Source organism: Anabrus simplex, chromosome 1, assembly GCF_040414725.1.
Source record: "Anabrus simplex isolate iqAnaSimp1 chromosome 1, ASM4041472v1, whole genome shotgun sequence".
Classification (NCBI taxonomy): Eukaryota; Metazoa; Arthropoda; class Insecta; order Orthoptera; family Tettigoniidae; genus Anabrus; species Anabrus simplex.
Genome location: NC_090265.1, coordinates 1,108,569,963 through 1,108,585,459, shown reverse-complemented (window position 1 = coordinate 1,108,585,459; position 15,497 = coordinate 1,108,569,963). Strand labels below are relative to the sequence as shown.

The 15,497-nt window shown below is 38.4% G+C and overlaps 1 protein-coding gene across 2 annotated transcripts in view; it reads right to left on the bottom strand.

Moving 5' to 3' along the window:
• LOC136858067 (uncharacterized) overlaps positions 1-15,497 on the bottom strand; it is a 579,094-nt gene that overhangs the window by 44,821 nt on the left and 518,776 nt on the right. For both annotated transcript variants that reach the window (XM_067137317.2, XM_067137318.2), the window contains exons 18-19: positions 8,346-8,478; positions 7,833-7,911 (exon numbers count right to left, since the gene is read on the bottom strand). In XM_067137317.2, coding sequence (XP_066993418.2) covers positions 7,846-7,911; positions 8,346-8,478 — 199 coding nt within the window. In that variant the 3' untranslated portion in view covers positions 7,833-7,845. The remainder of the gene's footprint in view (positions 1-7,832; positions 7,912-8,345; positions 8,479-15,497) is intronic.

Below are 15,497 nucleotides of genomic sequence, written 5' to 3'. Positions count from 1 at the left end.
TCTTTGAAAGAGTTTTTCTTGCTATTTCTCGAAAATCAGTCATGGTCTCTATGAGTTTCTGATGGAGATTTTGAATTGTTGGGAACATCTTATTGAGATAAAAGTCGTGTATTCTCCTCCTAATAACTCCAGAGTAAAACCGTCCAGCTTTATTTTTGGCCGTCCCGTCCTTACACACATCATCATCTTACTCGGTCCACATCCCGCATTCTCCGCATTCTTTTCATTGAAGTGGCACATCTCTTCACCATTGCTAATGACCTTCCAACACACACTAACACTTTGTGGTAAACTGGATACCTCTTATTATTGCTCTTTCCACTCTCACTTTGAAAAAACATATCACACTAATGATCATGGCAATTCTCCCAATAACTGTGGTTTGGCCGGCATCCTAATCGATGTGCGAACAATGAGAATTGCAGGCAAAATGAAAGATACTGTGAGAATCTTCACTGCTCAGTTCTGAAAGGAATGTGAAGGTTGCGTATTTAAGCTTCATCATTGGCAAAAAAATTTAAGCCCCAACAGTGTGTGCCAAAAAATTATTTACTCTTTGTCAGACTCCGTAGCTGAATAGTGAGTGTCTTGGTTTTTGGATACAAGTTTTTGGGTTTGATTCCTGGTCAGGTCATTGAAATTTATCTTCACTTCGGACTAGGTGATAGGGCTTATTCATAGTGTATCCTCTCTTCGAGATATCGATAGCAAGGGTGGGATGCGTTCAACTTTTGAAACGTCTTGTATTTAAAGTTTCAAGTGATGTGGGGGTGAATACCACTCTTCGTCATCTAGCATGTTATTCCCTTATTCCACTTTCTCAACCCACCCCACCCCACCCCACAACACAAGACAACAACACATTTATTGCAAAGTAGCTCTACATGACTCAAAGCTGATACAGAGCAGTGACAGAGTTCAGTTGGCACGGCAAATAAGCCAACTGGGCAACACCGCTCGGCCGATACGTTGCTTTCTTCTCTCAAAACCACTTAATTAAACATAAATAAACTAGCTGTTGCCTGCGGCTTCACTGTGTGGGTTTCGTAATTTGATAAAAGGAATCGTTCCTCGGTACTACACTAAGATATTAACTTATCAGAAAATCCCCATAGTATAAAAACTCACTGAAAAATTGAGTTTCATTCAACCCAGAGCCTCTTTGTAAACCATGTTTGCGGTATTGCCTTTAGGGGCTAAGATGACCAGGCTACTAGCAGAGCTAACTCTGGAACATTTGACAAAGAACTATACAGGCAAGAAACAGCCCTCTCTCAAGTCGAAAACAAATAATACGTGTTTCTTTATTTTTAAAGCAGATTCCAATTACATATTTCCACGTCTGTAACACGTTCAGTTTTTGAGATATACGTATCTCCATAAAGAGAATTCAACCCCTTTATCAGTCCTTCCCCTAGCACTCCACCCCCTAAATGGATTTTCTGAAAACAAATTAATATGTGATCTTTTATTTTTAAAGGAGATTCCAAATACCAATTTTCGCGTCTGTAACATCTTCAGTTTTTGAGAGATAAGTATCCTCATAAAAAGAACTAAACCCCTTTTTCAGTCCATGGATTTTCCAAAAACAAAAAATATGGGTATCTTTAATTTTAACCCATTTGCATACCATTTAACTGAACTTATTTATGCCTTGGTGTTCCATTTATTTTCGTTACTTTACATGATATTATCACCGACACTGAAAAAGCATGCTTTACAGCAACGTAATGAGAGGAAATATCCAAACTACTGTCAGATGTCCTTTGTGAAGTCTTTACGAAAATGGTAGGTCATAAAACAGTCATATTCGTGCATCGCCACCTTGCACCGGTGGCATTCAAATGTAGATTCCTTCCTCAGACACCGTGACACACAGACTTGGCCAACAGCTGTTCAGCCAAATAGATCCAGAAGGTGGTAAAGCCTACTCGCTTCTTTTCAGGGTTGAGGAGGGGATGAATGATGTTGGAATTCAGGAGTGTCATGTCTAGCATGTAGAAGTATATTTTTTGTATCCTTTTACATACTTCCTCATCAAAGGGAATGATGTGAGTCTCTGGACATGGGAATCAACACCACCCTTTCCACAATTGTAATGAACAACAAGATTGGGTCTGAACATCTTTTTTCCATCATACATTACCACTTCAAGGTAATCTGGCCTTCATTTCATCCACAGATACAGGAATCCAGTGTTCCTTTCCAAATGACATTATCCTATTTATATCCTTGGCAGCCGATACAAGACATTTACTTGCATAAGCATTTACCTCATTGGTTAGACGTTCCCGAAAAGTCTGCTGTTAGAAATTTGTTCACAACTTGTAGTTTGTTCGGGCATTGTCCTAGGTGCCTTTGGAAAACACTATTTCACCACTTGCGATGCATGAATGATACTCTGGAGTATTACTTACTTGCTCCCAGTTCCATTCCCTATCGTGTAAAACATGATTAGAAGCTGCTGGTGCAGCATCAGTTGTAGGCCTAAAATTCAGTGACATATTTGACGGCAAAACAGCACTTTGTTCACCCCTACCAGCGCTAAAGTTTCTATCACACGAACTACTTTCACTACTTTCCATATCCACTAAATTCTTCGTCGCTTATTTCTATATCAATGCCATTCTCTTCCAAAAAATTTCCATATAATCGCTTCGTCACTCAACACGGAGGCAGCCAGGATTTTGCTTACGATGAGGTTGCTAAGATACTGGCTATTCTTTCCGCGAAATAACTACACAGACATGTTTATCGAATACATCAATGGAATAAAACAGTGATTCCATCTGTCAAGAGGTTACTTACTAATATCAAATCCTTTCACAAAGGAAGCTGGCTTGGAGCGGGTCCGGAAATAAACACTACGCGCGGACGGAGAGATCCGTCTTTGTACCGGAGTGCAGTCTAGAGCCAGGACGGAGAGATCCGTCAAAGTACGTCAAGTGGTTAAAGGAGATTCCAAATCCCAATTTTCATGCACATAACATATTCAGTTTTTGAGATAAGTATCCCAATTGAGGGATTCAACCCCTTTTTCAGTCCATATCTCCCTCCCCGCCCACCTAAGCGGATTATAAAAAAAAGAAATCTTTACCTTTAAAGGAGATTTCAAATACCAATTTTTACGCCTGTATCATGATAAGTTTGAGATATACTCAATTTAAAAATCCACCCATTTATCACTTCTTCCCCTCACCCCCCAGCTTAAATGTCTTTTTTTTTCTTTTCTGAAAACAAAAGAAATTTGGGTTTCTTTATTTTTACATGAGATTCCAAATACCAATTTTCACGTCTGTAACATCTTCAGTTTTTGAGATACAAGTATGCTCATAAAAAGGATACAAACCCCTTTTCACTTATTTTTACCCCCTTTAAGCGGATTTTCTGAAAAAAAAAAAAACATGTTTTTTTTATTTTTGAGATATAGATATACTCATTTTGAAATTTCACTCCCTTAATGACGAAATATCCAAAAAATCCTTCCTTATTGAGCAGCTACACTGTAATATAAATGGATCTCCAAAATGTAATTTCTTTATGACCAGTTGTTTTGGCTCGGTGATGATAGTCGGTCGGTCGGTCGGTCAGTCGGTCAACGATATCTATTTAATATATTACAAAGCTGGACGAAAAAACAGTAATGTGTAGTGTGATATTCTATAAACAGATATACTGTATTTTTAGGTAAGGTATATGTATAAAATTAGGCATTTTCTTCATGTCAAGTAAATTCATGTGAAATTCAACTCACACACGGGTATTTCCTCTGCTGCGTGCTGTGCACCGCGCCAGCTCACACTGCTGTATTGCACTGCAATTGCATTCAGACAGAAGATTTTGTTGTAGTGTAGTTAATCTACAGTAGTAGCCGCGAGGCGCGTCAGTGGTAGAAGATCGAGAATAAAGAGTGAGTACGTTATGATAGTGTTGCTACTTGATAGGCAACAATGAACAAATGAAACCACGATTATCGTATGATGTTCTGTAAACAGATGTGACTCGGATGACATTATGCTAGCATTGCTACAAGGAAATGGAGCCAAGATTATTGTTTGAACAGTGGAAAGTAAATTTGAACTGGTATTGGAAAACTGAGAATGTTGTTGAAGTTCAGCGGCAATGGAGATGTGTGAACAAAACAAAACAATCAATTTGAGTGACAACTGCACGCATTCAAGACAAATTTGATACTCGTAGTATCATATGCGATGTTCACAAGGGCAGATCTGGAAGACCTCGCACAGCAACAAGCCCCGCGTCCTCGGCTATGGATTTGGAATGCTGTGAGTACTCACCGCAGAAATCTACAAAGCAATGTATGTGTGCGACTGGTATTAGTAGAACCAGCATATGCTGTATTATTAAAACAACAAAGTTGAAAGTTTTCATCCCAAGACTTTTGCATGCATTACATGAAGATGACCCTGATCGGAGACTGCAGTACTGCTTTGGAACAAGGTGCGAGAGGAGGGACCTTCATAGGGAAAGTTGTTTGGTCCGATGAGGCACAATTTAAGTTAACTGAAACTGTTGACCGGCATCACTGCGTCTACTAGTGTGCAAACAATCCATGTTTTTATGGAAAAGGCTGCTAATTTACCTGGAATGTTTGGCGTGGGTTGTCATCTAGGGGTAAAATTGGAACAGTAAACGGCCAGGTGTACCTGAACATGATAAGTACATCCGTCTTACCTGCCATTCACAGACTCTATGGGAATGAAGAATTTTACTTCCAACAGGATGGTGCACCACCACATTACTACTGAGATGTCCGTACATACCTTAATAACAATCTTCTTGGGCACTGGATAGGACGTAGAGGTCCGATTGAGTTTCCATTGTGTTCTCCGGATCTAACTCCATTGGACTTCTATCTATGGGGAACTCTTAAGGATGTTGTATACCGAAGAAAACCAGTTACACTGGCAGCACTTCTATATATATAAAATATGAGTTTTGTCTGTACATTGCTCAGAATTTAAAAAGGATGGTATTTCTGTATCAGTCGTGTCCACAGTAAGAAGGAAATGCACTTTTTACTTTTCCGTAATTTCTGTCTGTCTGTATGTATGTACACGCATCACGAGAAAACGGCTAAAGAGAATTTAATGAAAATCGGTATGCAAAATCGGGGAATAAGTTGCTACAATCTACGCCATAAATAATTTTATTCACGCTGAATGAAATGGTAGTTTAGGGAAAGGCCTAAAATGGAATTATCTAATATTTATGTTATTAGTGGTCCTATCTTAATAAAAATCGGTATTCAAAGTCGGGGAATAAGTCGCTGTAATCTAGGCCATAAATAATTTTATTCACAATGAGTGAAATTGTAGTTGAAGGGAAGGCCTATAATTTAATTCTTAAATATTTATGTATCGTATCGATAAAAACTACATAACTAAAGTTATATAGTATTAAATTTCCCATCATTTATGTCTTATACACTGTTACCGTACCGGCTATAATCACAGAGATATTCATGAATTTGGATTTTTGTTACTAAGTCCATATCAGCGCCGAGTCACGAGAAAATGGGTAAACAGGATTTTATGAAAATCGATATGTAAATTCAGATAATAAGAAACTACAGTATATGCTATAAATAATTTTTTAAGACGCCCTAATATCACAGAGTCGAAAGAAAACTAAATGTGAAGTCCTACAATATAGAGAGCCCATCACATTTATCAACAATAACATTAAATTGACCATTGTTTGTTGTGATGTGCTTTGTGTCTTCTTCTGTTGCCAATCATCTCCGATAGATAGGATTACTGCTGCGTACCGAGTATTTTTCAAAATTTGCCTTAAGTCGCACCAACACAGATATGTCTTATGGTGACGATGGGATAAGAAGGGGCTAGGAGTGTGAAGGAAGCTGCATTGGCCTTAATTAAGGTACAGCCCCAGCATTTGTCTGGTGTGAAAATGGAAAACCATAAAATACCACCTTCAGGGCTTCCGACAGTGGGGTTCCAATCCACTACCTCCCGGACGCAAGCTCACAGATGCGCGCCCCTAACCACACAGCCAACTCACCCAGTCGTACCGAGTGTAACAGCCTGCCTGAATATTGGCGGGAAGTAGCTGGGGAGTTAGATAACGTTCTTCTTTAGCATGCCATTCCTCTGGTTCATACATTTTCTGATACTACTGGTACATAGCACACGGGTTCATCATAGCATTCGAGCTATTCAATCCCTATTCTGAGGCACTGAATGGAATGAACATTGTGCATATTTAATGGGAAAATGGCAGAGGAGTGTTCACGGCTGTCTGCGGCCTGGTCATTCCAGCTCTGGAACTTTGGACAGTTAGATCGGCACTGTAGTAGTACTGTTTGTTCAAAGTGAGAAAATGTGCGGCTTTTCATTTGATAGAGTATTTTATATGATAACATTGCTTTTAATCGCACCTTTCCTACTGACGTTTTTGTAATGACCCCTACGTTGACTTCAGTTAAGAAAGTCACAAAGTCAGTCTTTCTGAGAATCCCGCAGCGAAGCATGGGTACATCAGCTAGTTGGGAATAAATTGAAACGGCATGTGCTGCAATCGCTGAGGACACTTCAGCAAATGTTGCTCGATCAGTAGTTAAACATACTCAGAAGTAGTGTATCGACGCCAATGTTAAGCATTTTGAACAACTGGTATTACTGGAAAAGTTGAAGATGATTACTTGCTCAACATTTTCTGTTTGTGTGAATTCAGCTTTGTCACATTAACACAGTTTTTTCTTTGCTTGAAATGTGAATACATTTTATTGGCACCCTCTGTACACAGATATAAAATCAACAATTGCATGCAGGCAAAAAGCAGTTCTAATTTTAGTGTGACATTCTTATGAGCTTCATAACAAGCCGAATGTTTTATGGCTATAATCACCCAATAATGAGAAAATGTTGTTTCAGAAAATTTACTTTTCACAAATATCAGGTGAAATAAAAACTTGGTATACAGATCAACAATAAGTTACTTTAAGATGTACTAAAGTTTGGTAACGATCTGATTAATACTTTTAAAGTTATGCATTTTCAAAGCGACCGCTGCGTTGGAAATGCAAAAAATACCACCACTTTTTTGTTCAACCTGCATTAAAATTTTAACTGGGTAGGATAAAAATTTCTACCACATGGAATTAAACATAGAATAAAATAAGCTAAATTTTGGTGTAGATTGTTTCTATGTGAGGCACAGGATAAACTTTTTATTAACGTATTAACTTGGGTGTCTATACTTTTGTCCATGACGGTAAATTTCAGTGCGAGACTATCCAGTGGAGGCATTATTCATCCCAGAGCCCGGAAACACTTCAGTCACATATACTGAATTGACTGTCAAACATGCATGTTACTTCACTGGAGGATAAGTAAAAAAAAGTCAAAGGCTTCACTTGTCATAATTTATCAAATTTAAATTAGCAAGATGTACGGGCTGTACGTACATGGAATAGTTGCTGCTTGCATTGTCTCTCAGAAGAACAGGAAAGAAAAGCAAGCAAACTTGCAGTTTTAAGTACCTACCTATTCATAGAGACCTCTAGCTTTATGTGGTATCCGAACCACATGGAAGTAACTTTTCATTTCAAAATTCCCACTTGCTCAGGCCAGGCTTCAAACAACAGCCACCTTGGTGAGAAGCCAGCGATGAAGTTACTAAAATTCCACGGCCATGAAAAATGTAGTAGAACAACTACATCTGAAAGAGAGAGAGAGAGAGAGAGAGAGGAGTAATCTCTGGGATAATGGTAACATGCAGAACTAATACTCTAAGGCAACCTGATCACCTGTATTATATTAATTTTATTAAAAGTATTAAATTTATACCTTCCATTTAGGCCTATGTACCACCAGACGTGTTTCCTGTCCAGTAGATGTCTTGGGGGTTAAAATTACTAATTTCCACCTGCAGAAAGAAAGAGTAATATTAACACAGAGATTCAAAGGATCATAAAAATAATAAGGAAGTCATAATATGAAATTACAATGAATCACATAAACAAAGGCAAATAGCATTTCTTTTTATTTCTTATTTTGCCAGCAGTTTAATATTACACTAACTCACATAGATAGTTGGCAATGATGGGGTAGGAAAAGGCAAAGACTAGAGAGGAAGTGACAATAACAGCATTTGTTACAAACACAGAGGGAACATTCTGGCAGGAATTTTTGAATAAACTCACTTCCAATACAAGATCCGAAACAAGGAGTGATGTCTAAACATCCATGCACGCTCAATAAATATCCAATTAGGAATTAAATATTGGAAAGGCAACTTCTACTGTTTTACCCAAGCTACTTTAACTAAACGATTAATATAAGAACAAACAAGTAACTCACTTGAAATGCATCCTGGATGTCAGAGCTCTGATTCAAAGCCTTTAGTACATCCATGGTAGATTTCAGTGGGAGAAGATGGATCCTTCTGCAAATTCTACCATCTGTTGTCTTCTTTAAATACTCGGTTGGTATCCTGTAAGGTAAGAATGAATGAATAACATATGGTATATTACAATTTAAGGAAAAATGCAAACCTCCACAACTTATCCCACATAAAAGCCACAATGCTTCATTTATTATTTTGGCTGGGTGTTTTAAGGCTGGATGCTTTTCCTAATGTCACATTTTCAGGTGAAGATTCCAATAGACTAGAACTCGAACCTCAGCCATCAGGGTGGAACGGGAGTAGCTAAGTCAATGCTCTAAGCTGCAGATTCTAATAAACCAGAATTCAAACCCAGCCATCTCGGTAGAGAGCCAGCAGCTAAGCCACTGCGATAACCATGCCCTCCTCTCAATTTAATTGAACAAACCAAAATTACAACAAACATATAGAGAGAAGGTGTTCATACCACATTTGTATACAGGACCCCAAGCTGTAAAATTTTGAATTATGATTTAGACAAGGCTAAAACCGATGTATCAAACTCTGAAGAGATCAAAGCTTTCCTCTGGATGCAAAATATTTTGACTGCAAAACTGGAATAAAATTGAAAATATTAGAAATACAGTTACTGCATTGAAAAACATAAGAACTTGCGAGTTACTGACCGAAAATGGTTGTTGGAAAAATTGTTGAACTCTATGCAGACAACACCCTCAAATTCTGAAGGTGCTGCAGACCAGGTCAAAGAAAAGCTTTCAAAAAATTGCAAGAGAACCTTGGTCAAGGACTGAAAGGAATTGGGTGAACTGGTAATATATTCCACAAGCCTGTCAGGGTATAACTCTGAAAGGACTTCTGAAAATTTATAAAGTTCTTTGACAGAATACTTATAAAGACAGGTATTTATACAAAGTTGTACCTTCTGCAGTTTTAATATTCATAACTGCTAGATACAATATTTTGTAAAGCAATGCAAGATCCACTTCAACTATCACAAAGGAATTCTTCAACATGGTTGACAATTTTATTTTGGCACTGATTTCCCCGACTTTGCATGACTGAAAATACAAGATTTATTTCCTTGACTCTCGATTCATTAAATGACAGGAAGGATTTCAATAATTTCATTTTAAAAAAAATTAATCGGCCTTCACCATCCCCATAGCCGTCCACCACTCACCTTTTTATTCTTACAATACTCTTTGATTATTACATAATAAAATTTTTCAAATTGAATACAATGTCGTACTCAGTCTAGTGCTTTAAAGTAATCAACTAAACATATCCTACAATATTAATGATACAAACATTTTAAGGCATGCTGAAAATTAATACAGTATGTCATAACATAAATGCGTATATTTGTACCTTTACACCTCTAGTAAATTGAAATACCTTTCAGATAACATTAAAAACTGTCTTTTTTTGGAGTTGCCATCATGACCCGTACTTATAATAGGCTTTTGGGCTTATGGCGTGTCAAGAAAATAAGGTGAAATTCTTTACGTTTCACAGAGAACTTTGCTCTGCGTCATCAGAAGTAAATCTTAAGGGCTCATGAGACAGGCTTCTCAAGGAATGAGGTTTGAATTTAGATGCTATAATAGAAGTGGAAGTGGTACGTTCATTCTTCACCAGATGGCTCACCGGACGTGATACAGTGCTAACGTTCGAAGTGGAAGCTGACGGAACCATCAGAATCAGTCAGAGAGAGTCACATAACAACAGGAGTACACACATATGAAAGTATGACGTACAGTCGTGGAAATATTTATTGCATCGCCATTAATTACTTTGTCTTTTTGTCTTTTACAGCTGTTTGCTTCAGTTTATACCATTCCCATTATTGTTAAACACTGTTGACATATTCTTGCTATGATAGTTTGACATATGGTTTAACTTCTTGTCACATTTTTTTCCCACAGTTCACAACTCTTTGTTGTTGTTTGTTTCTACAATGAAGCCAGTGTTTGTACAGTCATTTTGAGTTGAGACTTTGCAGCGAGAAGATGGGTAAGTCAGTTAAATTAACGCCAGAAAAGAACACTGCTATATTTGCTTATTCATCTTATGGTCTCGGTACCAGACAGATAGGTTTTAAAACAAGTTTTAATCCGTTTACGATTTTGAGGTTACTGAAAAATACAGGGAGAAAGGAAATGTCGATCATGAGAAAGAAAGGTCTACTGCTAAACAGGACAAGGTATTCAAAAAGGAGCTTTTGCTCAAGGATCGTTGCCTGTCATCAACTGAACTAAAAGGAGACTGGGAAGAAATGTGCGACATCTCAGTAACCAGTAAAACTGTGAGAAATAGACTACTGGAAGCTGGACTCTCAGCCTGCCGTCCTTGAAAGAAGCCTTTATTGACCAAGACAATGCGACAACAGTGGCTAAAATGGGAAAAAAGCACGTGTGACATGGACACCAGAGATGTGGAACAAACTAATCTTTTCAGACGAGTCAAAATTTAATCTCCATGGCTCAGATGGAAAAGGGTTTGTGCGTCGAAGGAAAGGTGAAGAAATTTTGCCATCAAATATAACACATGCAGTCAAACACCCACAAGGACAGATGATCTGGGGGCACAATTCCAGTCACGAAGTAGGTCATCTGGACTTCATGAATGGCACTGTCAATGCGGATGCCTACATAAGCATCCTTGAAAGGAAGCGTATGCCAAAATATACGAGACGAGTTTGGAGATGTTCCCACTCAAATTTTTCAGGATGACTCCACTCCTTGCCACAGAGCTATGAAGGCGAGTCCTGTGTTTAATTTTTGTACCAAGCACTAAGCAGATGATGTTTGTGATTGATTATCACGTATTCCTACATTTCAGGTAAAATATTTCCTTTGACAAAATGGGGTTTGAGTGTTAAAATGACCTGGAAATGGCCCTGAGTTCAATCCTATTGAGAACTGTTGGAAGGTTATGGGAAGTGTTGTCACCAAAAAAAGAAGCTGCGGAATAAATAGGAACTGTTGGAGACCCTTGTGCGTGTGTTGTTTCATGCAATGAATGAGGATTACATTAAAAATTTAATTTTTTCAATGCTTTCACGATGCCAAGCAGTGATTAAGGTGCGTGGTGGAACAACAAAGTGTTTAATGGCAACAGTGCATTCATATGAGGCAACTGTGCATTTACAAACACAAAAATCGATCAGTGTTACGTTACAACATTAATATGCAACATTTCTTTCAAAATTAGTATTCATAGTTCAGAAGAGCAAACAGAATAGCTCACACATCCACTTACATCCATTTTTCAAGAAAGTGTTAAATTATTTAAAAAAACCCTTTTTATAGAAACAAAAATTAAGAGTAAAAAAAAATTAACAAAAAGCATTGCGTATATTCATTTCTGATAGAAATGGAGAAAAATCAGGCCAATTCAGTTTAATTATTTAATGATTATAACAAAAATTGTTAATTATGAAAGGTGATGCAATAAATAGTTCCACTACTGTAGATGCTAGACTGGAATGAAACATCTGGCACTGAGGAACATACAAATTTGGAAAACACCGAAACAAAATAACAATAGTGAAGGGACATTGGGGGGGGGGGGGGGGGGGAACTACCTACGTAAATCCTTAACGGCTGACAACCACGTATTACTTAATTGACAGCCAGTGTCCCTGTTGAAACTGTTACGTAGGATTTTTGTGCATTTCAAGAGCTTCCCGTATAATCCTGGACCTGTAGTGTCTAGTGTGCGTAAGAGCTTGAGCATCTAGGAACACAACATTATGACCCAACGACAGAGCGTGCTCAGCTATTGTTGTTTTGTTCAGCTGGTTGAAATGAATATTTCGTTCATGTTCCTTGATATGAGTACCAATAGAGCGGCATGTTTGGCCAATGTATACCTTGCCGCAAGTACAGGGAATTTCGTATACCTCAAGATGTAAACGTGGGGACAATTTGTCCTTGGTTTCACCCAGACTGTGAGCAATTTTAGTGACAGTGCCAAACACGGTTTTTATATTGTGTTTGCGGAGGACCTTGGCAATTCGATCTGGGGTGTTGTGAATGTAAGGCAGGTAGGCAGTTCCCTTCACTTCTTCCGTCTGTGAGCTTTGCTTGGTCGTTTCTCTGGGATGCAGGACTCTAGTGAATCTGCAAATTGCTGTAACCATTATTCTTACACGTAACTTTGAGTGTGCCCATCTCAACCTGGATATTTGATGGCTCACAAATTCATCACCTTCTTGGTGAGTGTTGTGAGAATGCCTCGTCTTTATACTGGATGGTGGTGAGAATCCATAGTGAATGTAATTGAAGGAGAAGGAGTCGGACGGATGCCTTCCTCTCTTGGATGTTCTAGTAAGAAAGAAACCGGATGGTTCCTTAGGATATACCACCATCTATCGTAAGCCTACCCACACAAATCACTACCTTCATGAAGATTCTCACCACCATCCAGCACAAAAACAAGGCATTCTCATGACACTCACCAAGAGGGCGAGACAAATTTGTGAGCCATCAAATATCCAGGTGGAGATGGACACACGCAGTCATGTTCAGGGGTAATGGTTACAGTGATTTGCAGATTCATTGAGCCCTGCATCCCAGGGAAACGACCAAGCAAAGCTCACAGAAGAAAGAAGTGTAGGGAATCTTACATTCACAACACCACAGATCAAATAGCCGAGGTTCTCTGCAAACACAATATAAACACAGTGTTTGGCACCGTCACTAAAATTGCTCACAGTCTGGGTAAAACCAGGGACAAATTGTCCCCATGTTTACATCCTGGGGTATATGAAATTCCCTGTACTTGCAGCATGATATACAATGGTCAAACATATCGGTCCATTGGTACTCGCATCAAGGAACATGAACAAAATATTCGTCTCAACCAGCTAGACAAATCAGCAATAGGTGAGCATGCTCTATCATTGGGTCATGATGTCGTGTTCCAAGATGCTCGAGCTCTTACGCGCACTAGACACTACAAGTCGAGGATTATATGAGAAGCTGTGGAAATATGTAGAAATCCTAAAAATCCTAAAAATTTCAACAGGGACTATCAATTAAGTAATACGTGGTTGCCAGCCTTTAACGTTTTACGTAGGTAGTCATAGAGGGTCATGATGTTGTGTTCCAAGATGCTCGAGCTCTTACACGCACTAGACACTACAAGACCAGGGTTATATGGGAAGCTGTGGAAATAGGTAGAAATCCTAACAATTTCAACAGGGACACTGGCTATCAATTAAATAATACGTGATTGCTAGCCATGAAGGATTTACGTAGGTAGTTCCCCCCCCCCGCGACCCTTCACCATTGTTATTTTGTTTCGGTGTTTTCCAAATTCATACATTCCTCATCGCCAGATGTTTCATTCCTGTCTTGTTTCTGTCATACGTTCATATATGTATACTCCTGTTGTTATGCGATTCCCCTCAGACTGATTCTGATGGTTCCGCCAGCTTCTGCTTCGAACGCTAGCACTGTATCGCATCTGGTGATCCATCTGGTGACGAATGAACGTACCACTTCCACTTCTATTATAACGTCTAAATTCAAACCTCATTCCTCGAGAAGCCTTTCTCGTGAACAGTCAAGATTTTCTTCTGTTGACGCAGAGCTAAGTTCTCTGTGAAACGTAAAGAATTTCACCTTATTTTCTTGACACGGCATAAGCCCAAAAGCCTATATCATGTCTATAAGGCTATGCTTGTTTTGCCTTCTCCAACAATAGTATATTTGATGTGATGTTTTCTTATTTTTGAGCTATTTTTTGACTGTTGGAGGCTTTCCTCATATCTTCTGAGGGCAGTTCTGACATTGTTCAAGAGTGCTTGGGTTATTGGTACTGTATTTTCTGGATGCTTTCATAGAATCTTATTGCATTTTGAACTGTACGTTGCGCAACTAAGCTGTGTCCATGTAGATTTCCAACAAGTAAATTTTATATTTACTGAAATACTTCTCAACAGTAGCATTTCCATGAGAAAAGATTAGACCAAGTTTAATAACTTGCCACAGTTCCTGATATTTTATGTTCCCCATCAATAAGTCTGAATAAAAGTCATCAAGTCTTGCAGACGAACTTGTATTTTCTAAATAAGTTTTGAAATGCTGTTCAAATGTAATGCATGCTTCACAACAAAGACTACTGTACTGTGTTTTTGCTTCTTCAGCAAAAACATCAGAAATTCTGTTAGCGGTGTACAATGATTCCAATAACATGCTGACACTCTTGTTTTCCTTATTCTGATTGACTGAATATTATGTTGGGCTCTAAAAGATGACAAACCTTGAACAGTTCTGTACTAAATAGGACATTATCCTAGTAATTTTTCAGTCAGTTTGATCAGTATAGTCTGACACTCTAATGTGAACTTTTGAATATCAGTTTCCTTTGCTTTGGTTTCTTTAAGAAGCTTTTTGGTTTGGAAACCGATATCAATATTTTTCAAGTCATGGTAGTTGAGCTTATCTTTTAAGTCCAAGGAGAAGAGAGCAGATATACTAGAGGGTAGTTTCTCACTTCTTATGAACCTCTCCAACAAACTACGTAAAATGACTTGCAAATCTGTAAACAAAAACGGAGCTAGTGGATCCAAAGTTTGAAATTTTCTTAGAAATCATTCACATTCTAGGGAGATGTTTTGAAAAATGCCACGTTGCACTTGATGAAAGAGTCTTTTGTTTGTTCTGAAATATTTCTTAATGGTTCTGTATTCAAAACTTTTCTTGAAACAATGAATTCTTTAACACTATAAAAAATGTTTAAAAGTCAGTTACTATACATGCCACATTATCTAACCATCTAGTGATACAGTATTTTAAAGGAAATACTGTATTATATAATAAAAATCTTCCGGGCTATTATGCCGTGGTCCACTCCTCTCGCTTCTCCCAGACGCTTCGACTACTGCTGCGGTAGTCATCTTCTGTGGCATCGTATAGATACGCTATCCTGTATCCCGCTGGCGCTACCGCAGCAGTAGTCGAAACGTCTGGGAGAAACGAGAGGAGTGGACCACGGCATAATAGCCCGGAAGATTTTTATTATATTGACACCGGCCGTGAAAGCCTTCATACTTTAATACTGTATTGCCAGTAAGAGTGGTATATTCTAAGCAGCGG